At 41.7% G+C, this 25373-nt stretch overlaps 1 protein-coding gene across 12 annotated transcripts in view; it reads right to left on the reverse strand.

Annotated features, from left to right (window-relative positions):
• Positions 1 to 364: 364 nt before the first annotated feature.
• Positions 365 to 25373, reverse strand: part of ADGRF5 (adhesion G protein-coupled receptor F5) — a 44848-nt gene continuing 19839 nt past the window's right edge. For 11 of the 12 annotated variants that reach the window (XM_065055728.1, XM_005512278.3, XM_021300901.2 and 8 more), the window contains 19 exons: positions 24991 to 25051; positions 23647 to 23817; positions 21728 to 21907; positions 19169 to 19296; positions 18640 to 18698; positions 17822 to 17964; positions 16884 to 17096; positions 15516 to 15749; positions 13840 to 14004; positions 13498 to 13716; positions 13004 to 13222; positions 11618 to 11770; positions 10206 to 10402; positions 9167 to 9346; positions 6381 to 7751; positions 5389 to 5430; positions 5232 to 5291; positions 2883 to 2967; positions 365 to 1749 (listed from right to left, as the gene is read on the reverse strand). In XM_065055728.1, coding sequence (XP_064911800.1) covers positions 1670 to 1749; positions 2883 to 2967; positions 5232 to 5291; positions 5389 to 5430; positions 6381 to 7751; positions 9167 to 9346; positions 10206 to 10402; positions 11618 to 11770; positions 13004 to 13222; positions 13498 to 13716; positions 13840 to 14004; positions 15516 to 15749; positions 16884 to 17096; positions 17822 to 17964; positions 18640 to 18698; positions 19169 to 19296; positions 21728 to 21907; positions 23647 to 23817; positions 24991 to 25051 — 3960 coding nt within the window. In that variant the 3' untranslated portion in view covers positions 365 to 1669. Of the gene's footprint in view, positions 1750 to 2882; positions 2968 to 3160; positions 3200 to 5231; positions 5292 to 5388; positions 5431 to 6380; positions 7752 to 9166; positions 9347 to 10205; positions 10403 to 11617; positions 11771 to 13003; positions 13223 to 13497; positions 13717 to 13839; positions 14005 to 15515; positions 15750 to 16883; positions 17097 to 17821; positions 17965 to 18639; positions 18699 to 19168; positions 19297 to 21727; positions 21908 to 23646; positions 23818 to 24990; positions 25052 to 25373 lie in introns of those variants that run through there. The other variant, XM_065055731.1, reaches the window with a different exon arrangement.

Genomic DNA, 25373 nt, shown 5'->3' on the forward strand with positions numbered 1-25373 from the left:
AACTGGGAGGTGTGGTGAAACCTCAGAGATTAAATGTCTGCAGAGATAAGGTGTGGTGGGACTGTGCCATCCACAGGGACTCATACTTTGCAGTTTATGTAAAGCCTGTTCTAACTCAGTGGGAGTGGATGGTTCTGCAGGTCAATATTGCACAAGCTACTTCCAGAGTGAGTTAGACCAAATAGTTCTCCAAAGGCAAATCTTGGTTGGAATAATGTGCAAAGGTCTGATTTTTGAGTTTCCACTGGCCATGCAGTTCAAAGAGATTCTGGATTTTCAAATAGTTCTTCTTAATCTCTTTGTTCTAGTTCTAGTATTGTATCTACATCTTCAAGTAAAAAGAAATTGCTTTCAATATAAATAATATATTTGATTGATGCTTGTTTATTGTCTTCAGTCATCACTACTTGCCCATACCAAGCTGTCACACATGCCTGTAACCATAAGCAACAGTTTCCCATCTTGGTTATCCCAAAGTCCAGAGAACAGATTCACCACTGGTAAACATGGGCCTGATTCCCCAACAACCAAATGAGGCTGTATATCCCGACAGTGGTATTTAATATTGGCCTCAACTCTAAATCTTCATGATTCCATCTATCATATTTTACATTAATTTTTGTAACATTTTGTGCGCTATTAATAGTTTGCAGGCTCTCTCATAGCCCTCTGCTTAAGACAGGAGTCCTGTGTTTAAAGGTATACAGGCGGGGAAATAAGTGATTCCACAAATGTAGCATTACAGCAATAATTTATATAAAACCTTTCATCCTGCCTGGCACATGATGGTCTATATTCACTGCAGAATTGACTCTCTGAGCCCTCCAAGTGTGATTCTCCTCTGAGAGAAGACCCAAACGTAGAGTCTTTACACAAGACTCCTTGCATACTTAACACTACTATACATTAAATAAACACAGTACCCTCTGTGGTACAGGGCAGCAATCATCTCTGTCTTACCATATTATATATCAAGGGAAGAAAAATTATAGTTAACGATATAAAGCTTCCTTTTCTTCAACAAAGTGCCACATGGAGCTTTCAGTACATTCCATCTTGAAGATGACCACGCAGGAATCATCACAGTCTGCATTTTATCTAAGTCAAAAGTGAAGATCTGAAATAAACCTTCTCAGTTGTGAATCTTTGGCTCCAGAAAGTCTTAAAGTGGAGAGCACTATACCTTATGGCCTTTCCACACTCTAATACGAGTGCAGGAGACGAGCTATGAGGTACTTGTGTATCTGCACAGGCCTTTGGAGTCATTCAGAGAGTTGATAGGAGAAATACTAAAGCCATTGGACAACAGCTGTGTATAGCACTGCAATTAATTCATGGCTCAGTACTGCATAGTGCTAAGCACCCTCTTGAAGGCTGGGAATTCTTCACTCCCAATGTCTTTTGTGGCACTTGAAGGCCTTCAAATCCTTCCAAGTTTGAAACATCTTGTCTTCTCTTCTGTGATTGGCAGCCCCTGTAAAATTCCACCTCTCAAAGCTTCCCTGCCTTACGTGTCAACCAGAAATGATTGTTCCAGAAGAATGCACCAAGGCACAGTTTAGTCAAAATGAAGCAGTCCACTTCTTGGTGACTCACAGGTACTTCTTCTGTGTGTCTTGGAAAGAGCAGAGGTCCTTTCAGAGTTATGTGATTTAGCATTTGCAATGCCTCAGTTAAGCAAAGAATACGACTTGGAAGTATTCTCAGAGGAAGAGCTGGATGGCTCAGAAGAAGATACTCTGTATTTTCCTGCAAAACAAAGCATAGTGGTTAGACATAAACACAGATAACCTGGGGGATGTTGACACTGCAAAGTAAGGATGATTAGACCTGTCCTGATGACCCAAGTGGCTTTGACTTTGACTCTTCAGCCCTAATACTAGCTGGATTACAGCAATGCCAGCAACCACAGAAGCCAGCGTCTTTGGTGTCACAGCCAGGATATGTCAGCTTGAACTGACGATCCTACCACAGGGCAATAATTTGCTCACACAAACCAAGGGACCTAGTGCTCCTCCTTGAGCGTGGGGACGCATCTAGAACACATGGCCTGGAAATGAATCCCAGCTCCCTCCTTCTTGTGACCACAAGACTCTGAACTAAGACCCAGGTGCACAGAACCTGAGAGCAGAGTATGGAAGAGAGTGCTGATGATTTGGGAGTTTCGGGTGGCAGCAGTGTGGTGGGCAGTGGTGAGCCAGTCTCATTCTTGTGGCAGAAGACTTCTGTATTTGGCTAGTGTGTTCATGTAAACTTATTGTATCAGTCAGAGACCAGCTTCTTGTTCCATCATCTGACTGAAAAACAGACTCTCAAAAAGCAGTAGCTTGCCTACATTAAACTCTGTCATCTCCCACTTTGACCAAATGTCACCATCATCTCTGAGAAATGGTTGGATGCAAAGATTAAACATATAGGAATGAAAGTACCTATATTTTCAGCAATGCTTCTCACAAAATAAAGTCATAACTGAGATGGTGACGTCCATAAAGTGTCAGCCAGAGAACCTTTGAAGAGATACAGCTCCAAGGTGGCGAGGAGTACATGAACAGTAAATGAACTCAGGAGCACTCTGTCATGATATCATTAAGCTCAAAACAAAGCCCAGCTGGTGGGTTTTAGAACTGGTGAAACATGCCATCATCCAATACTTGTTTTACTGTTAGGCAAATACGCTGCTAGCATTATGCTACAATCATGAGCCATTATGCTAATGATCCCAATGATTATTTCATTTCCTTTGTACTAGGAGATTAAATACCATTTATGGGTGGATGGGTAGACAAATAGCTTGATAGATATCAGGATATACAGACCCTCAGGGTGAGAACCCAGGCAAAACCTTGTTTGTGCTTCAGTAGGAAAGATCTACTGTCACATACCTGTTTTCCCACACAAGTTGTTAAAGGTTCTTGAAAATGGATAGCTCATAGCAAGCATTGGTGTCACCAGGATCAGGGAAGATGACTGTAAGAGAGAAAATTGCTTTTTGTCAAAAAAGCCACATTGAGGGGGAAAAAAAATGGTTACAATAAAATATTGTTCAGTAGTAAGAGCAGGCAATCCACAGAGGGACAACTTAGATGTTTGTGAGGCATCGGGTTCACCCATTTGCATGTTTATGATGATGATGAAGATCATCTTTAAAAGAAACTACAGGACACAAAGAACCTGTCTAACTGTTGGTCAGGGAAGATGACTTAGGCTACAGAGTCTGTCATATCAGGCAGTAGATAGTCTGGTCCCTTATCTGAGGGAGTATATCCACTAAGGTAGCCAGAAAAACTGAAATTTATATGCTTGGGGATGGTCGTTTAAGGCCAATAGCCTGAGATAGTCAGAAGCAAATTTAACTTGATACACTAGAGGGCATTGGAACACAAGTCTCTACGGTCTGGATGGGAAGGAACTTTTTGCTGCTGAAATGCAGTTTCTTTTTCAGTTCTGATTTTTTTGAGAATTTAATGGAATTCATCCAAAAGATGTGCTAAAAAAGTATGGAAAACACATATTTTTCTGTTCAGTCTGTCTTCATTCATTATATTGTACCATGGTGGGGGAAATTAGGCAGTTTTGTGCAACGTCACCTGTGTCATAAGGTGGCAGAGAAAGAAGGTAAAAGAATCACACCTAAAAAGTTTGATCAAAGACTTTGATCTTGCTTTGTTTATTCCTTATTTACAGAACTGACACAGAAACAAACCAATACCCATCACCTGGGGCAGCTTCCACAGTGTGAACTAGAGTTGGAAGTGTTTTGCTCAGGAAATTTTGTCTGAAAAGGAATTCAGAATTAAGGTCCAAGACTTAACAACTTATTCTCTCTGCTTTATTCTGCTGGATGTGACCGTATAGGATGGAATAAAGAAAGTGAGATGCTTAATATTTAACTGTATCAGTTATTCCTGCCTTCCTTGCAGTTTACTGGGAAAAAGAAGTTTTTCTCACAGTCAGAATAGCACCACATCACAAGCTGTCTCCTCCCAAGCCTTCAGCACATTGTTGGAGGGGACATGCAGAGAGGTCACTATGGGGTCCAATACTGGTTTAACATTTTCGTTCATGATATATAGATAGATAATGATATATAGATTGGAGAGGTGGACCCTCACCAAGTTGGCAAATGATACAAAGCTTGTAGGAATGACTGATAGACCAGGTCATTCAGAGACACCTCAACAGGCTGGAGTAATGGGATGACAGGACTCTTATGAAGTTCAGCAAAGGGAAATGTGGAGTCCTTCTGCCTCGAAGGAGAAACAACCTCATGCACCAGGACATGCTGGGAGTTAAAGGAGTAAAGGCAGAGCCAGCCATTTCTCCTTGGTGCCCAGTAAAAGGACAAGAGGTGGAGGGAATGAAGACAGAGCCAGACTTCTCTCATTTGTGCTCAGTGAAAGGACAAGAAGCTTTGGGAATAAATAGAAATAGAAGAAATCCCACTCAAGAAACATTTTCATTTTGAGCGTGGTCAAACACAGGAAAAGGCTACACAGAGAGATAGTGGAGTCTTGACCCCTAGAGCTACTCAAAACCCAACTGGCCATGGCTCTGAGCTCTAGATGACCATGGTCTGAGTGAGAGCGTGGTACTAGATGATCTCTGGAGGTACTTTCCAACTTCTGCAACTCTGCGATTCTTGTGGAAGCTGGAGGGATTTGAGCCAATGCTACTCCTCTGAGATGACAGTTCATACTTAATAGACTCCTTAGTTGCTTTGAGGCTATGTATCTTTGCAACACACAGGCATGATTTTGACTAAAGATTTAAACCTCTTCCCATTTTCTGCTACCAGCCTAAAGTGGTGGCTGACCTGTCTCCTTGTTTCATGAGTTCAAGTTGCAGTTCCTCCGTCCTTTCTTGCTCATAGCTGAAGGGCATTTTCCCAAAGAATCTCCCTTTGCTTTTCTCTTAGGTTGTGAATAAATAATAACACCCCCGAAATTTTCTGTGTTCTGACATAAAGTTTCAGTTACATTTTGTGGTTTATTTCACGTGGAATTTAGAGCAAATATCGATCAACCTCTTTCTCATTTTTTACCAATCGTAAGTGAAATAATGGCCTTCAAAAAAGGGAGTATATTCATACTTCTGTTGTTAGTGTCTTCAGTTTCTCTGACTAGTTCAAATAAATAATTCATAATATAAAGTGCATTTGACTTAAAAGACACTTGGAGAATATTAGACTGTTCAGCAGTAACAGATGTACGTTCTTAGCTCAAGGTTCTAACCTTTGTTTGCTGAGAACTCCATTTGGATATTGAATTCCTCTTCAGCAGGGCTTCTTGTATCTGTTTGTTAAAAAAAGTAAAAATCCATAAATACAGCAATTGTTTTCAAATTCCAACAGTGTTTTCACAGAATATAAGAAATAGTTTGAATTCCTACCTTCTTGTCCCAGAGAGTCCCAAACACCAAAATGAATAATCCCTAGGAGACAGATAATTACATGAAGTTTGATGACACCAACCTTTTAATTGCATAATTATCTCAAGCAATGTCTGTGTTGATTATTGAAACTCTGAACTCTTTGACAGAAGGCATTTTTCTATCTGTGCCTGACATAATGGACTGCTGATGTGGCAGGACTTCTTCAGGCCTGGCCTGCTTAAACCATGTGTATATCTGGTCTACAAAAGTGACACAGGCAGTTTGCTCGTGCTAAACAGATTTGGAAGAAGACACATTTGTGTATGGAAGACAGGCCTTGTCTCTGCTCCCCAGATAAACTGGCAGGTTCACAATATAAAAGGTAAATGAGTTTGGTCTGAAGCATACACTTTTGAGGTCACTCTTACGAGAGGGAGTAGAGATAAATATTGTGTCCTTAAGAAAACTTATTGTATTGGGATCCTATTGACCACCTAAATATATTGTTGTAAAAATCATGCTGATGGAAAACTCTCAGTCATGTAATTTGTTCAGTTCTTCTCTTTACTATTAGTACCACCCAGCTGTTCTTGGTAACGTTCACGTTGTTTATACTCCATCATTACTTGAACCCACAGGAGCATAGTGTGATGCCTCCAGATGCACTGTAAATGAGACCACACATGCTGAAACTTTCCCACCTGAACATAATAGGGCTATTTTCCTGATTTTCAGGAATGATGATCTTACCAAAGCTACTGGAAAAGTTGGGAGTTATCTTGATATCACCTTTATCTATAAGGCACATCTGTTAACACATCTGAGAATACAAAATACTGCTGAATTCCTGGGATGGGTTTCCCAAATAACCCTTTGGGAATAAGGATGTGCAAGGCAAACCTGAACCTTCACAAGATGTTTTTATTCCCCGCCAAGCATAGCACTGCAAGGGTGTCACTACATTTTAAATGGTCATAGAGGAAACAAAGCCATACGTATGTGTAACTCACCTGCAAAGCATTGAGCAGAGCAAAGAGGATGTGGAAAACTTGATGGCTGTTTTTGATGATGGTGGCAAAGCCAAATCCCCAGGTGAGGCCTAGTAGTGGTGTCAAGATGGCCACACTTTTGCCAATTTGAAACAAAGACTTCCTCTCCTGTCTGCTTGACCGATCCCCAATAGTTGGCCTCAGTATTTTTATTATAACAACTGCAGTGATGAACAAATTCATGGCCACAATGACCAGGGCAGGTATGACGAAGGCCAAGAGAGCTTTGCTGTCCTTCCAGTTTAGCCAGCAGACATCCTTTCTGGTGTAACTGTTACGTGGCAGTGTGACAGCGATGGTGACAACTGCAATGACAAAGGGACACCCATATCCCAGACAGAATGCGACTGCTTTCTGAGTGGTCTTGCTCGTGTCATGTAAGATAAAGACCAGTCTGTAGAAAAGCATGAGGCCCAGGCTGAGCATCCAGAAGAAGACACACAGGTAGAAAAAATGGATGAAGAAGGTGGTCACAAGACAGACATCTCTGCTCATCTGTTGGTTTTGGTTATTGATGGAGGCGGTGACAATGAACCAAACGTCAGCTATCAGGAGTGATATAGCTATGTTGAGTATACAGACATGGCGCATATAGGAGGTTGTGTTGTTTGTCACGTATTTCCAGACTAAGGATTCAATTATAATGCAAACCGCCAAACTCAAGATTGAAATGCCCAGGCCAATGTAGGTAATATAGTCTTCGAAGACCGCCTGGGAGGATTTATCAGGTGACATCAGAATGGAGAATGATGTCAAGTGATTGCAGGAGCAAATGACATAATCTTCTACCTCTGTGGGTGTGCAGCCATGAGTATCCCAGCCCCCTTTATATTTGTTGAGCGTGAAGTTCCAAAAGACACACTGGGGCATCTTCAGAGATGAGTTTTTCTTTGCAAAGGTCATATTAATATCAAACTTCTGGCTTCTGTTGCTGCTCACAGTTGTTGTTAGCAATAAGCCATTCACGTAGTCAGGCTCATTCCGGGGCAAAATATGTCCAAGTCGTGAGTACATCACACTGACAATGGTTGAATTTTGGGTTAGAGTCTGAATTTCAGTTTCATCAATGAGCACATTAGCTGTGAGGTTTTCTGTACTGCGGAAGTTTTTATTATAATCTGTGTTGCTGTTTTCTGTGACAACCATACCTTGTAGCTGAAGGCTGTTTGAGGAGACAGAAGGAATGGTATTATTAACTGCTCGGAGGTGCAGGGAGAAGTTTTCTACTGAAAGCAGTAACAAGGAACTTTTGAGTGTCTCCTCTTTATTCAGGTCTTCCCAAGCTTCAGTTGTGGAATCGGAAACAATAAAGTCCACTGTGGAGAGGAAATTCTGGAACAAGAAGAGAATAATGCTGTTACTGAAATCCCATACAAAAAATTGTTGTTTCTGATGGTAATTTTTGTGTGGTCCTAGAATTGCCTTTTGAAAAAGTCCAGCATTTTTTTGTTTTGCTCAATTCATGTGAAACCTTCAGTTATTAACCCTCTGCATGCTATGTTTTCAAGTTAAGGTTTCCAAAAGTGGAGCTGTGAGTCTTTTTTTTTTACATATTATTTACTATTTTTTTTTTTTCTCCAGCCTTCTTTCCCCTCTTTCTCTGCACTTGTGCTATCTTTGATTTTTCTCTCTCTTCTGTAGGGTTTTCCAGCTACAAACCATCATGTCTCTTTGCACTTTTCTGCTCGGAAGAGCAGCACCCTTCCTCTGTGCCTCACAATCAGTGTTTCCAAGTATTTCTAAGATATGTTTTGCCATTCATTTTCTGTAACATCTAATCGATTTTCCTTGCTTGATGCCCATCATTATTTCAGTGTGTTTGTTTTGTTTTGTTTTGTTTCTTTTCTATTTCTGCTCCTAATCATAGAAACAATGAAAGCTTTTTACCTTTGAAGATAATCTAGTCCAACAGCCCTGCCATGTGCAAGGACATCTAACCTGGCCTTGAACACTTCCAATGATGGGGCATCCACAACTTCTCTGGGTAGCCTGTTCCAGTGTCTCACCACCGTCACGGTGAAGAATTTCTTCCTTGTAGCCAATGGAAATCTACTGTCTTGCAGTTTAAAACAGTTACCCCTTGTCCTGTCACTACAGACCCTGCTAAAATGTCTTTCTTCATCTTTCCTGTAAGCCCCCTTTAAATATTGAAAGGCTGCAATAAGATCTCCCTGGAGCCTTCTCTTCTCCAGGCTGAACAACGCCAACTCTCTCAGACTTTCCCCATAGGAGAGCTGTTCCAGCCTCTGTTCATTTCTATGTCTCCTCTGGCCCCTCTCCAACAGGTCCATGTCTGTCCTGTGCTGGATGCAGGACTCTGGGTGGGGTCCCACGAGAGGGGATTAGAGCAAGAGAATCACCTCTATTGACATTTCTTTCAATGCAGCCCAGGATGCAGTTTGGTTTCTGAGTTACAAATGCACATTGCTGGCTCAAATCCAGTTTTTAACCCATCATTCCTTGTCCTTTCCTCTCACTTAGAATGCTAGAGACATTTATGGGTCCCTGGCAGGTTTCTAGTTGCTAAGCATGGAGCAGTCTCTCTTTCATGCATAGACTCCTTGTCTTCATCACTTCGACTTTTCATAAACTCTTCCATATGTTTACTGTCATTTCATCTAATTCCTTTAATACTTTCCTGTTCCTCACCCTAACTGTGAAAATTCTTCAGGGAGAATGTCATCTCCTGTGACAAAAGGGGGCAAAGTGTTTTATAAGTATAGGTAAGACAGAAGATAAAACCTTACATGAATAGTGAACTCCTCTGCCTCTGCTGGGATAGAGGAGACCATGTTCAGGATGGTAACAATTGCACCAAGGTTTGCAGGAGAACTACTTATTGTGTTCTGCTCCTCCTTTGTCTTTTCCTTAAGCTCTGCAAGGTATGTAGGTAGGTTTGCTTTTGCATCAGGACTGTTGACCAAGGCCTGGAACAGAGGAGAACAGTATATCACATGTGTGCAATTGCCTGGAGCCTGGTACTCATTCACAATGGCTTCCCCTGTACTAGTAAAATAAACAGAACCAGGGTCATTCTAGACACACTGTTAGTGCTCAGCTCTCTGACCCTCCCTAACTGGATATCCAAACTGCCTGTTGAGAGTGGTCTCTCATCTGTGTTGACTCACAGACTAGTCCTGGAAATTCTAGGAGAGAAAATAGTTGGCCTGGACCTGAACTATATGAAGGACCCATCTAGCAAGTTAAGAAAATTACTAATTGAGTAGCTGTACCTCTGCCTAGGACCTTGCTGTGCTTAATCTACTAAAATAAACATAATTAAGTACTTGATGAAAGAAAGGTAATTGTTCTCATCTAACCTCACTGAGAGAAGGGTGACTCTGGATGGTTTGTGGAAGTGAAGAGCATTATGATAGGATACCCAGGCTGAAAACAAAGGTCCAGCACCTATCTGTCAAGAGTAGGTTGTCCCTACTGCCTCGTTGTTAGTGTACTCTGTAGCAACAAGCGTTCCGCAAGGCAATGCCTGAGCATGGTCCAGGGAACACCCCAGGCCAGCGGCTGTTCCACTGGATGCCATGAATAAGGTGATCTTGTCTGGAGCGAGCTTTTGTGTGTATGGACGGTAGCCATGCAGTGTCACGTGCCCTTTGGGCTGGAGAAGGGGACCTAAAATAATCTTAAAGGATAAATTTAATTAAATATTTGATTTTTTAAGGCTTCATATATTTTAGATTCTGTTAAGCAAAAAAAAATACACTTAACAAAAAGTTTTCTTCTCTCCTCCCCTCCTCCCTCAGCCTCTAGAAAACTCATGAACGTTACCTCGGCACCAGTCAGCAGGTTGTTTATTGGTGCAGACAGGCAGTTGTTCCTTTCGATCTTCCATGATTTGTTGGAGCACTTGTAAATTTTATTGCCTCTGGTAAAACCATCTGGATTATTTAAGTCATGGCATGGCTTTATTAATGTGGCTCCTTCTATTCCAATGCCAAAGCTATCTGAGCAGGAAACTTCCATATCTGTATTGAGAAAAAGACACAGAGGTAGAAAACTAAAAAGCAGATAGATGAATAATTTACCCTCATCAAACCTCTGGGCTCCTGAAGTTCAGAGAGCTTTAAACTAATTAGGATTTCAGTTTGCTCTCTTCATTAATTATGACCTTTCAGGGTGTATGTATCTTGCATTCCCAATTTCTCAGAATCATGACATTGAAAAGGAAACTGAATAAAGCTCCTTGTTTTTGAGTACTGAAAAAAATCAGCTAACCAGTACCCAATACAGGGTTAGATTTGTGTGGAGTGGGATTATATTGATGACTCTGTGAACAGTAATTCACACAGTTTATTCTGCTAAGAAACTCAGTGCTGCTGTAGCACTAATAGGAGATTCATTAAGACCTTGATAGCGATGCCTTAGCACATTTTTAACAAAGAGTGAATCTTGCTAATTAACTTTGATTTGGTTAGTCATATCAGTAAGTATCTGCTGATCCAAGTGAATAAAGTGTTTGCATATTTATTGTGTAAGAGAGTGAAATCTGACCAGATACTACGATTCAACAGTAGGCACCACTACTGTGGAAAAACAGAACATTTCTGCATTATGGGGATGTCCAAGATTTCTTTCTTTCCAATTTAGAATAAGAAGCTGAAACATCCAAACTCTGGTCAGAACTCAACACAGAAACTGGATTTAGCAATCCTGAATTCTAATTCCCAGCATTTCCCACAGAGCTGGCTGGAAGCTGGGTCTGCCCAGGTTCTGCAACATCTCATGGACGTTGCCATTCTTGTGGTTAAAGTGAATATACCCTCCCATAGGCTGCCCTCCTGACCCAGATGACTTCTTCCTGAGGCACCACAATCATTTATCCTTGCTAAATTGTGGGTTCAAGCTGGGAGCTGCATGATCACATTTCAACACTGGAGATGAATCTTGGTGGTACAGGCTTCACCAGAAGGAAGCAAGGACAGAAGATGACTGAACTATAACTGCTTGGTAAGATATTTGGGCCATGAGGAAATAGAGTGAAGGCAAAACGGCATGTCAAATTTTTAAAAATACAGCAAAATGGATATTTTCCTTGGTATTTCAAAATTTCCCATCAAAAATTCTTAGGTAACAAAAACTGCCTCTGTTAGATGTTACCAGTAATAAATTTGTGGTATGTGATTTATCAAATATACTGGGATTTTCTAGTTAACAGCTTTAAATAGTAACTATTTTCTTACCAGGTATCAGGTGCAGTCTTATACTTTCACTGCTGACTTGCTGCCCAATGCGGTTAATAAACCTGCAATATGCCGTGAGCTCTTTCTCTTTGCTGCATTCTGTTTCTGTGTAGTTGTACATGTAGCAAAACAAGTTTCCCTTTTTCTTCCTCACTGTATGGAAGGATTTAAGGCACGTTAACACAGATTTGGGGACAATCTTCTAGCACACAGCAGAAAGCTTCTGCAAGACTTTCTTTTCTGTGGGTTCTAAGGAAAAAAAACCTTCCTTTGTGGAAAAACTTCCTTTCTGTATGCTGATCTCTGTCTCTTGCTCCCCCCACTTAATAAGTTTTCTGGCAGCTTCTGCATGATTAGTACCTTTTCAATTACTGGTGTATGGGCAAATCCTGCCCAAATCCTCTTTATACTGTGCAGGGACCAAAACTTCCTTTAGAAACCATTTTGGAGAATACTCTTTCTGTTGCTTCTTCTACTACAGGCGGTTCATTTAGGCTAGGATACTTTCTTGCCATTCTTTTACGGCTCTTTTGAACTCAAGATCTGTACCACACTCCCACTGCTTTTCATTGTGCCTAAAGCTCCCTGGCTGAAATCTCTTCCAAGAAGATGATCTTGGCATTTTTCTCAGAAACCAAAGGACCCCTCAGTCTCCACTTGCTTTACACTTCAGCCTGTTTGTTTTGCACTCCTGTCTGTTTTCCGAGTTAGTTTTGGTGGGTCTTCTTTGCTTTATTCCAAATTACTGTTTTGTAACCCACTTGAACATTTTTGAAAACATGCAGGGAAGCTGCAGAACTGCCCTAAATTTGAAAACATACAAGCTCAGGCTTTAGTGATTATTAAGATACGTTACATGTATTCTTGAACAAAGTAAAATAGTTCTTCAAACTGCACTCTTAATGTGTTATCTATATTTTTCATGAATTAGTAGATCTTCTACTTCAGTAACATTTTCTCGATACTCAGCGCAAAAAGGTGGCAGAGTGGAAGATAAAAGCAAATAAATGGATTTCAGCAATTTCTAATCTGAACAGTGAAGAAAATGCTCACTTCTCACTACCTGGTAAGGCAAACCAGGTATTTAATTTATCTATTAATTCATTAAAGTCTTTATCAATATTAAAGTATTTATAACTACATCAGTGTCTTCAGTTACTCTTCTGTTAATCTCAGCTGTGCTTTCCAGGCCTGGCAACCATCCTAAAAAAAGTCCATTTCCCTTTTTTTACACTCTCAGGAGTGCTTGTGGGTTGTCAAAATAGCAATAAGTATGAACTGGTTACAGGGACCTAATTGAAAATAAATAATAAAAACAAAAAAACACAGCGACTGGGTTGTGACATACAGTGTGATTAGTGATTCTGCAAGTTTATTGTTTCTTACCAACTTGAAATTCATTTTGTTGAACCACGAACGTCACAGTGTAATCGTCCACGCTGTTAGTGCTTATGCAGCACTCAAGGGCTTGTTGCACCTTGCACTGTATAGATGTTGCAATGGGGTCTATCAGGATGTTCTGCTTCAGAGGCAAGGAAATAACATCAATTGTCACATTGGCCGAACTTTCCAGGTACTTCTGGGAGAAAGTGCAGATGTAGGTGCCTGAAAGAAGTGACACAAAAACTGTTTTAGTCAACAGAAATGTTCCTCTGCTTTTGCATGGTCATGAGCACTAATGCTCAACAAGTATGGTGTTGTTGGCAGCCTCACATCTTGCTGTCCTCCACCAGTTATAATTTTAACTCTTTTTTGTTTTTTTTTTTAATTTACTGTGGTCAGGCTTCACAGTGATTTGCAGGGCTTGAGATGCTGTAAACAAATAATCTGGTACAGAGATTTCATTGCTGTTGTAGCCACTACAAAGCAGGTTCACTCACCGCTCCAGTCCTGTGTGGCAGTCTCCACTGTGAGCACAGATGTGGCTGGAGATTTGCTGTTCTTGATGCATGTGTCACAACCAACTGTTTCGGTGTTATTTCCAGACTGGATTTTCCAACTTATACTGTCATAATTGCTCACATCACTTTCGCACGTTACATTGAATGAATATCCCTTGGAAACAGAGGAGTTGATGCTTGGAGATATTGTTACATGGGCTGAGACAACACAAGATAAATGTCAGATTATTGAGAGTCACTTGGTGTAACAATTTGCTTGCAAATGACATGTGCCTCAGAAGCCACCTACTGACTGTCTGTTACATGCTGCCTGGCTCTTACCTGTCCGCAGGTATGTCACTCTGATGTTTTGAGTGCTCCTGGCACCATGTCCCGTCTGCAGCTCACACGTATATGTCGTCACTGTACCTGACTTCTCAGGTGGACATAGTGATTGATTGATGTCGAGCCTGTATTCAGTGCAGTTTTCACTGAAACTGGAGACTCCTGGAGAGAAATAAACATTCCTCGAAGTGCTATGGATGTCAAAAAACACCTGGGCTCTGGAAACCACAAGCAATCAGTCTAGCTGAGGAAAACCTTGTGGGTTTGTATGTAACCCACAAGGTTACATACAAGGTTATGGTTGGGCTTGATGGTCTTGAGGGTCTCTTCCAACCAAAAAGATTCTTTTATAACCTTTGACAGCATGGCATTTTTAACTCATCGTTCCTGAAGTTCATTCACATCTTTTACTCTGGCAACGTTCACACTGAGTCTTCAAAAAGCTTGAAGATGGTTCTGGTGCACAGTACTGGGCACCTACTGCCAAAACTAGACTGAAAGCAGAAACATTGCTCAGATACCTCAGGGTAAGCCAAAATGAAGAATATTCTTGTCAGCCTAACCTCATTATCTGCAATATTTAACATAATATGAATGAAAGAGGAGTAAATATTGCAGATTTCAATGTCATATTATTTTGAAACAAACATTTGGAGGTACTTAGCAGTCATTCAACTTCAAATCTGAAGAATTCTGGTTTAGCTATAAGGGGAAAAACCCCACTACAGCCGTCCCAGGCTGCAGCTGCAAGTGCATCTGGCTTGAAAGCAGAGTACCTGGGGAAAGCTTGGCCACAGGGAATTGAGGGGAAAACAGTTGATTACAGCAGTCCAGGGTCACCCCTCTCTGTGCAAGCCCTGCTGCACCTGTCCTCTCTGGAAATGACTGTGCACATGAGCTTTAAATGTTTTCTCTCCTTTTGCTGCCCTGCTTTCTGCTAAATTTCATATATAACAAACAAACAGTAAACAGTTAATCCATACCCATAAAACATTAAGAGGGCAATAGGCTGTTTATGACTATGGATCATAGGCATTTATGAGAGTTTCTGTTGACGTTATTTTGCAACTCTTTGTAACTTTTACTTAGTGCTTTATTAATTCTTTATGTTCTTATTGTAAATAAAGCCTTGTGGGATGCCACTGACTCAACTGCCATGTGATGTATCACAGCTACAGGCGGGGAGGGAAGCTGTGCAGTCAGTATTTAGCTATGCTGCTGCTGTTTCGAAATGTACCACCTGCCTCTCTTGATTGCCAAATCTCGGTACGTGGTACACAGAATCTTTTCATACCCCAGGGGTGATTCTGGAGATAGTGGTGGACATTGACACACTCATCCTTGCTCTCAAAACTAGACAATGCAGAAATCAGCTTTTTGGAAGAAGATAGTATGATGCTGGTCCAGACAGCTGTTTCCATCCAGGACGGCAAGTTTTAAGCATCAATGTCTGCACAGTGTCTGGAGGTTCCCAGTATCCCACTGGCACCTGCTCAACACTTATGGAGTCTGTACCATGCTGCCCATCCATCTTCCTTCCCCCCACACACACACCTTTTGGAGCACACCCTGTATTCATCCCAGGACTTGGCCTTTGGGTTAGCCAATTAGAAGGTGATCTTTGAAGAAAGAACAAACCTAGCAGGTGAAAGACAATCTTTTGTTAACCTTACCTGTAATATTGATTGCTCCATTTACTTTCCAGTCACCGGTAAGTGATGGTAAGTGTCTGTCAATACAACAGGACAGCAGAGGACTGTTTGTCTGCATTTCAGGGCTGTTGCATGTAACGTCAATGTCATTTAAGTTTGGAGTGATGTATAGCGGAGACACTGCTATTGTTTTCATGGTGTTGTATATCACTGTGAGATGCTGATTGCGGTTTGTGAAAGTGCACCTATAGGAACCTGTAAAGAATAGGCAGTATGTTAGCATTGAGAACATGTTTTGCTATTTTTCCTCTACAGCTGGAGTTAGGGGCTGGGAGCTACTTCCACACCTAGTTTTCACATCTCCCTGCTCTGTGGTGGCTCTGCTAATCTAAATGTGCCCTCAGGTCAAGTACAGTATGCTCTTTACAGATTCCTGGTGCCAAACATATACATATTAGGCATTTTTTGGTGTTGATGGGTACTTGAGACTCTATGGGACTGAGATATTTAAAACCTGAGTAGGTGTTTTGGAGATCTGTATGTTGCCCATAGTCCAGCAGAAAATATGTCACAGTAGGAAAGTGAACTGTGCAAAAGGCTCCTCCTACATGGAATGGGTGTGAGAGAGGTGCCCATGGTGGACTCCACAAGACCTAACACTGACTGTAGGCACATACACTGCTCAGAAGGTTTGGCCAAAGAAAACAGAATATTTATCAGCCACTTTCTCAGGTATTTGTCCCTTGGATGCAGCCAAGCTTCCTCCTGAAATTGGTGATCAGATCTCAAAATTTCCTTCATACTTCAGGTATGTGGGTTACTCTTCCCCATTGTGATATCCAAGTAAGAAGGCCACTTACATAGAAGTGGAGACAATAAAGTTCAGGGCATCCTTAGCCCAAAGAAATCTGGACCCATGACTTGTACCTCCCCAAATACCTGGTCACAGACTCCCCTTTTTGAAGTCAAATGTAAAATTCTTAGTTCAAAGAGAAGAACTGAGTGAGAGCTTGAATCAAAACTCTGATAATACATGTTAGTTCCCCTGATAACTCTTCCCAGCAAAACGTCACCAATTTACCTGTTTCTTATTTTCAAAACAATCTAAACATGAACACATGAAAAACTGTAACTCTGAGCTTTGATGAGTTACGTTATGTTTGCAAAGGGGGAAAGGGCCATCAAGGACAAATGCAACCATAGCCTCAAGTTACCACACCAAAAGGGTGAGAAGGCCTCACAGCCACATAGTCACTGCTGTCTCCTGTGATACGGCAGTGAAACCTGGGACAGAGAGTACCCAGGCCTGTGTAGACACTTCAGTTTGCTCTAGGAGAAACAATCAGTGCTAGAGATTTACATCTGCTCTTTTACAATAGAAAATCATACCAGAATCCTTCATTGTAATGTTGATGATTTTGAGAATCGACATTGAGGTTCTCGTTGTAACTTTTATCTCCATCAAATACGGGAAGCCGGTTGAGATGATCTGATCGAAGTGATACCAGGTCACATCCTGAGATGTTGAATTTATCTCACAAATCAGCCTTACTGTATCCCCTTCAAAAATGTCACCAGGACTCACAGTAAAGTTTGTCTCATCTGGGAAGGCAAAGAGCATTGTTCTGCATTATTGTCATTTCAGCTCACGTCTATATGGTGTCATTCATCTCGTGAGAATCCTAGGTGCTTCACAACCAATATGCATTCAGCATCAGTTCCAGGGCACCACCTCTGATACAATCTATGTAATTTTCCCAGAACATATCCTTCTACTGTCTTTGTCTACTGAAGATCCCAGAAGGTTTTATGCTGAGAGTTGTGAGTATTATCACCACCACTATTTTCTAAGTAGAGAAACCAGGAGGACCATCAGCTGGGTTAAAGTAATCTGCTGGACCACTTGATTAGGCAACCAAACTGTAACCTGCTGCCCAGCAGCAGCATGAAAATTGTGCCAAGGAAACCAGAGGGACCTGTTCTCATGTAAAATGCAGGATGTTTTTTATTTTGTTTGAAGAAGTGGGAAGTGCTGGCAGCCTGATATGCTAAGAGCTGTCTCAGTTCTGGAGGTGCACTCAAGGGTTTTCCATCTCTCTCTCATGGAGAGACTGCATCAGGAGTAGCTGGAAGGACTTGGTTCTACATGCATATTCATCTCATGTAAGTTCTAAGATTTGGTGGCACAGGTTATTAAATTAAACAGCTAGGGAAATAAATGTTTTTTGAAGGTCCGTACCAAATAATCAATAGTATAGGGCAGCTACATTGTTCAGGCTGGAAATACTAAAGATCAGAGAAAAATACTGAGAGAGCTTTAAACTTACTAGTTATTTCTGTTGTGAAGGTACCTTGGTCTAGCCCATATGCTGGATCTAAAAATTGTGGTACAATTTTGTTGGAATATGCTATCTGATCAAAGCTTGCTGCTCCTGCTTTTACTTCGTAGTTCACAAAAACACTTCCAGGCCTAAAGAGATACAAGAATGAGACAAGCACGAGAATTAAATATTCTTGCACATTAGCGGTTGTGTCTGTTGTGGTGACCCATCTTTGCATGGCTAGGAAGGTTTCACAGGGTTGGCCTGTGAAGGTTCCTGTTGTGACTCAAGACTGGCTCTGGTATACAAGAAGGTTGTGCTACAGCTTTTCCCAAATTAAGAACAACTTTACATGACATTTCCTTCATCTACTGTCTATTTCTAGTAAACTTCTCCTATAAAACCTAAAATACAGCTGCATATAAATATGTGTGGACTTAAGCGATGACTCTTTTATCCAGAACCAATGTTATATCCAGAGTCAAAGTATTAATTCATCTTCCTGATGACCTGGGAGATGGTATTATGTTTATTCACATCCTTTCCCCTTTTATGTGGAATTCAGTCTTTCCCACAAAAGGCTTTGATCCAGATGAATAATGGTTGTGTTTCTTGGACTTTTGCACGCTGGAGAATTTTACCCACAATCCTATTTCCATGCTAATAGTTGGGTTTTCCTTTGCAGCTATTATACTGTTATTCAGTATGTATATACTGGGCATGGGTTCTAGTCAGAATGAATTTAGTCTTTGCTGACTGGTGACTCCCTGAAACTGGTCAGAAAGATTTCTGTCTTCCAGGAATAAATGAAACTGTTTACTTACCTGAAATCAGTTACTGTTGCTGATTCAAAGCCTGGTAAACATCTGTAGCTAGCATTAAACTGTAAACAAAGACATGTTACATGACGTAAGCTCTCTGTACATTATTTTAGCATGCTTAAACTAGGAAAGTCTCCATTCAACATTGATTTAAGGGCACATAGCATATCTGACAGAATAGGCCTGGTGCCTTCCCCACTGTCACTGGGATAAATTTGTGCTGATGGTTTAATTCTGTGCGCGCTTATGTGGATTTAAGCTGGGACCAATAATGTGTTTTTTTTCCATGCTTTTGATGCAAAAGATTCCTAAATACTTCCCAGCTAGCCAGTGTATTAAAATTAATGAGAATATAGTCATTGCCTTTCAATGGAGCTTTAGCTTTGGCTCACTTCGTAGCTACCACTGCTGCATAATTCACAGCTCTCCACAGGCACAGTGACAGTGCGCACTATTTCCCAGATACTTAGAGTAAATACCATATTTCTTAGAGGACATTCTACCTTTAGAGATGTAAAACAAGAGTCATTACCGCTTTTTCAAGGTCAGCTTTGTATTTTTTGTATAATTCAGAAGAAGAATTCCTGAGATCATCCCAAAAGTCTGTGTCAAGTCTGACTGACATATTCACTACAATGGGCTCTCCCATGCCACATGAGTCTGTAAGGAAAAACATAAAAATTAATGTAAATATAATCAGAAGTAATGCTTACAAATTGATTCCTTAGCTTTTTCTTCTAACTTAATCATAGAGTCTTAGAATCATATAATGGTTTGTGCTGGAAGGGACCTTTAAAGATCATCTACTCCAACCCCCCTGCCAGAGGCAGGGACACCCAATCTGACCTTGAACACTTCCAATGATGGGCCATCCACAACTTCCCTGGGCAACCTGTTCCAGTGTTTCATCACCCTCATAATAAAAAGTCTCTTCTTTATGTCTAATGTAAATCTACCCTAAGTTTGAAACTGTTACCTTTTGTCCTGTCACTACAGGGTCTGGTAAAAAGTCTTTGTCTTTCTTATTGGCCCCTTTTAAGTACTGAAAGGCTGCAAAACGTTCTCCCCGGTACCTTCTCTTCTCCAGGCTGAACACCCCAGTTCTCTCAGCCTGTCCTCCCAGCAGAGCTGTTCCAGCCTCAGATCATTTCTGTGGCTCCTCTGGCCTCTCCAGCAGGTCCATGTGTGTCCTGTGCTGAGGGCTCCAGAGCTGGACACAGAACTGCAGGTGGGGTCTCACCAGAGCAGAGCAGAGGGAAACAATCACCTTTCTCAACTTGCTGACCATGGTTCTTTTGATGCAACCCAGGATATCATTCACCTTCTGGGCTGCAAGCTCACATTGCTGGCTCGTGTTCATTTTTGCATCCACCAGCACCCCCAAGTTCTCTGCAGGGCTGTTCACAATCCATTCATCCTCCAGTCTGTATCGATACTCTGGGTTGCCTTAACCCAGGTGCAGGACCTGGCGCTTGGCCTTGTCACGAGGTTTGCACAGGCTCTCTCCTCAAGTGCTCAAGGTCCCTCTGGATGGCATCCCTTCCCTCTAGCAAATCAGCTGCACCACTCAGCTTGGTGTCACATGCCGACTTGCTGAGGGTGTATTCGATCCCACTCTGTAATATTAAGTAGTGCAGTTTTTTGCAGTTTCTTTCATTATTATCTTCCACTTGGACACTGAGCCATTGGCTATAACTCTTTGGACATCGTCATCCGGTCAATTCTTTATCCAGCTAACAGTTCATCGGTCAAACCCCTATCTCTCCAATTTAGCAGCAAGAATGACGTAGGGGACTGTATCAAAGGCCTTACAGAAGCCTAGGTAGATGACACCCTTAGCTCTTCCTTTGTCCACTGATGCAGTCCACCACATACGATCACTAGATCAGTCAGGTGTAGTTTGTCCTTGGTGAAGTCACCCTAATCCTAAATCAAAATCTTACAACTTGTCAAGATTCTGTATCATAGGGAAGCTGGGATTCTCCTAACTTTCTATATCTAACTTACAAGCCTGGCATTTGCTAGGTATCCATTCTCTCTCTCCAGTTGATGCAAAGCTGTAGGCACCTTCAGAAGGTGATACATTCAGAAGGCCGTGGACAGCTTTCCCACAATGGCTGAATTGCTGTATTGTTCCAGTTATAGAGACCTTGGATGAGTAACTTTGACCAGACACTTTTACATAGTGAAAGTCACACAGGGCGAATCTCCACCTATGTTTCACTGAAATTAATGGACAAATCCTCAATGACTTCAGGAGGGTAATATTCTTGGAGAAGATCCATCAATGGGCAGAAAAGAGTACAAAATGCTCAGAGAGATATTGGGATTTTCTAAGTTAGGTCCTTTTAAGGACATGTCCATACCATGCAGTGGAGGAGCATTGTACTTAGGACCTTGAACTTCTAAAGGGTGTCAAACTTCCACATGGAAGAGTTACTAGCTCTAGTCCTGGAAATAGCATAGCAGTATTGATGTGGGGCTGCCCTATGGTAAAAGAATTGCCTCTAAGTAGGGTTGACTAGAGCAGGCATCATGACAGCACTGGACTACTTCCAGCTCTAGGAATACCTCTGCATGATGCTCTATGACAAATCAGAGGTAGGTCCTCATGTAGGTTTGTCTTGAATTTCAGAGACAACAGGTAGTGGTCCATGCCAGTGCTGCCAAGCCTAAGTGTCCAGGCATCAGTCAGGCTCCTAAAAAGTCATGGGCACCTTGTCACAAGAGTCATGAAATAAAACCAAAGATACATGCTGGGGTTTTTTGTTCCTTCTCTTCTCTTGATCACTACAGCACACTTTTGTCACATTTGTAAGTTCCTCTGTTGAAAATGTGATGAGATTAAACGTTCTTTGCTTAGCAGAAGCTTAAAGTCCCAAAGAGGCATGTGAGTGATTCCAGGAGCTGGAGCTCCAGCATGGCACTAAATATCTCCAAGTACTTGGGTCAAGGTGGACCCACATCCCAAAAAGAAGAGCTTGAGTGTCTCTACAGGTAATGTGGTAGCCAGCTCAGTCCTCATGTGCTGCTTTATCACAACCAGTATATGAGTTGTATGGCGATGAAGTTCAGCGCTGTTTCTCCTTACCTTCAGTCTGAGGCTCACAGTAAGGTCCAAGGAAAGGTGCTTCCTTCACATAGCCGCAGGGCAGGTTGGGTGCTTGGCTGATGGAAGGGCAGGTTATCAAGTCACTGCACACCGCACTTGGCCAGGCATATCCATTTTCACATGAACAACAGCTACTGTTCTCACCACTGGGCAGACAGACTAGTGTCAGACAGGCAGAGAAACACTGTGAGAATGGTAAATGGGGCATAACATATTGCATGATATATATTTACCCTGCTATATCTTTATGCCAATGATCTCAACTAAATGTCACCCTTCTCATGAGTTCACTTGAATGATGCAAGTGTGAGGAAGTGATGCCTTGCAAATCTTGCTATACTACTAATAAATGACTAATCAGAAATTGGAATGGGGCTGACACAGGGATAAGTCTGACTGATTACTTTTAAGTAATTGAATGGAGATGTGAAGTCTGATCCTAAAAATTTACCTGGCATATGGGCCAGTGTCCTGTGATAGTTTTCAGATTAGATATGCCTATATTGCCTGGGACGAAAGCAAATGTATAGGCTTTTTAAGATTGTAAGTGCATGCTATGGTCATTCAAAGTCCTGGTGGCTAGTGAGCTGCTGTGTCATTCTGGCTGTATGTTGACAGATGCTGCATGAGAGGAACCACCAGTATCACAAAATGCTTGAAAGACATACATTCTCTCCAATAAAAAAAAAAAAAAGAAACCACTTTATTATAAGTTTTTCTGCTCTTAATGAACCATCGGCAAAGTAAGATATTAACAGAATGTTTTTCACACATTCCATGTGACCCTGAAGGCCTTTAAAAGTTCTGTTTTCATGTTCGTTTGAGACCTGATAAACACTTCCTTTCATAGCTTTATGGGCCAGTGATAAGAAAGTAATAAATTTCCTTCTCTACAGTTGTGAATGCTTAGTGTGTTTGTGTATCAGAGAATCATAGAATGGGTTGAAAGCTCATCCAGTGCCACCCCTGCCGTGAGCAGGGACATCTTCACCCAGATCAGGTTGCTCAGAGCCCCGTCCAGCCTGGCCTGGGATGTCTCCAGGGATGGGGCATCCACCACCTTTCTGGGTAATCTGGGCTTGTGTTTCATCACTTTCAGTGTAAAAAAATTCTTCCTCATGTCTGGCCTACATCTCCCCTCCTTTCATTTAAAACCATCACCCTTTGTCCTGTTGCAACAGGCCCTGCTAAAAAGTCTGTCCCCATGTTTCTTATAGGTCCCTTTTAAGCACAGAAAGGCTGTAATAAGGTCTCCCTGGAGCCTTCTCTTCTTCAGGCTGAACAACCCCAACTCTCTCAGTCTGTCCTCACAGCAGAGCTTTTCCAGCCTCGGATCCTCCCCTGTATTAGTTACTTGGATGGGATGTTGCACAACCACAACTCATGTACTAAAACCTGTCGTGTATCTTGCCTTGTAAGAATACATTCAGTGGGTTATATCAGGAAAAGACAGCATCTCCTGCAGCGAGTCTCTGCCAGGGTCGGAGTACAGCCTCTTACAGCAATTTACGTTCCAAATGTGAGTGGAGGGAAGTAAACAGTCTGATAACCACTGTCACAGCTTCCTGAGACTTGAAAGTAACTTAGACTGCTTGTTAGTCAAACCAGAGCAAAATCATTTTGCTCAGGCTTCCTCTGGTTTTGTCTCTTCCTTAGGAAAAGTAAAGTATTCAGGGCTATTCCTAATGCCAGTATTATTTAAAGAGCAGCAGTGGGATGCAGAAAACAAAACATGCTGTTGTGTGCTAGAGCTTCAGTTTTGTTGGGTCTTTCAGTAGGCAGCAGAGACAGTTCAGTTTTGCTGATTTCTACGGGTGACAGATGGTAAAACTGGGAGAGATCAAATACTGGCAAAAAAAGCACATCATCCAAAATACAAAAATAAATAATCAACCCACCTGTTGTAACGTTGACGTCTGAAACTGTCATTTCTGCATTTGAAATATTAGCTGAAACTGGGAGATTAAGGTTTTTAAAATACTCTTTGATCGGCTCCAGAAAAGATGAATCCGTAAGGCTTACTTCAATGTCAACGGTGTACTCCAGAGGGGGAAGATCAAAAGTAAGCACTGAAAGAGAAATAGCATGAGACTGCAAAGCTGTGTGTGAGGGTAAATCAGAAACTGATGGCTTCTGTTTCAGCATTTGGGCTCTATTACTGTCTAATGGCAGCTTAGTGTGTCATTCTGCTTAGGAAATCTTTTTGGTTCCTACTCAGCAGATATTCTGCACACCTTTCATCTGCTGCTTGTCTGACAAAAACTACAGTTCTTTGGTCTCAGAGCAAAAGGAAGCTGATATAAATGGCATAATATATACAGAGAAAAGCTGTCTCGCCCTTTCTCTCCTTTGACTCAGAAAGAGGATGGGTTGACTGACAACCATAGACTGAAGCCATACAGGATTATCTGTTCTGCTAAGAGGCTCATGTTTTTTTCAATACCATGTATTTCATCTTGTACAGAAGCTGTGCTCTTACATGTCAATCTCTGGCCAGACAAAGGTTTCCACCTCTTTTGTTTGTGCCTTTACTACTGTAATGGTTCTGGCTGGGGCAGAGTTAAATTTCTTCATAGTAGCTTGTATGGGGCTATGTTTTGGATTTGTAATTTAAACAGTGCTGATAACACAATGTTTTAGTTATTGCTGAACAGTGCTTACACAGCATAAAGGCTTTCTCTTTTTCCCTCTCTGTCCTCCCAGCAAGTAGGCTGGGGGTGCAAAAAAGCTGGGAGGGGACACAGCTGGGACAGCTGATCCCAACTGACCAATATGATGCCACACACCATATCACTTGCTGTGTGACATTCACACCATATGTTGCCACACTCAGTGATAAAAGCTGGGCGAAGAAGAAGGAACAGGGGACATTCGAATTGATGATATTTGTCTTCCCAAGTAACCCTTAGCATGATGGAGCCCAGCTTTCCTGGAGATGGCTGAACACCTGCCTGCCCATGGAAAGCAGTGAACCAATTCCTTATTTTGCTTTAGTGATTTATCTGTCTTTATCTCAACCCATGAGTTTTCTCAGTTTTACCCTTCTGATTCTCTCCCCCATCTCACTGTGGGGAGTGAGAGACTGGCTGTGTGGTGCTTTGCTGCTGGTTGGGGTTAAACCACAACAACTACCTCCTCCTTGATGGTCACAGTTCAGTACCTTAGGAAATACTGTCCCCAATAGTGATTTCACCCTTGGCTTCTTAGAAACCTGCTCTGTTACCAAATACTTGTGTACGTACTGTTTCTCTTCTGCCTGTGCATCTCTGGCTGGAAGATTTCCTCTCCTAGTGCACTGTCAATCTGTGGGAAAAGAAAGAGTGAAGCTCTGTGAAAAAACAAAGTGAAGCTTTAACTGCTGTTCTTGGCATGAAAGAATTAGTGAATAAAATACCAGCAGAGCTATTTTTTTTTTCCCTTCTCAAATCTTTGCCTCTCCACACCCTGCTTTTCCTCTTTAAACAGAGTATTTATATCTTCCAAGCAGGGAAATGTTAACCACCAGCTGAAGGATGTACTGAGTTTGCAGGTGTCTCTCTGCATACTTCTGCAAGGCAGAAATTCTGTGTCTGAGCTGCAAACGGCTACGGGGCTGATGCTGTTCTCTCAGTCCTGGGCCAGCCTT

This window comes from Columba livia, chromosome 3 (genome assembly GCF_036013475.1).
Source record: "Columba livia isolate bColLiv1 breed racing homer chromosome 3, bColLiv1.pat.W.v2, whole genome shotgun sequence".
Taxonomy (NCBI): Eukaryota; Metazoa; Chordata; class Aves; order Columbiformes; family Columbidae; genus Columba; species Columba livia.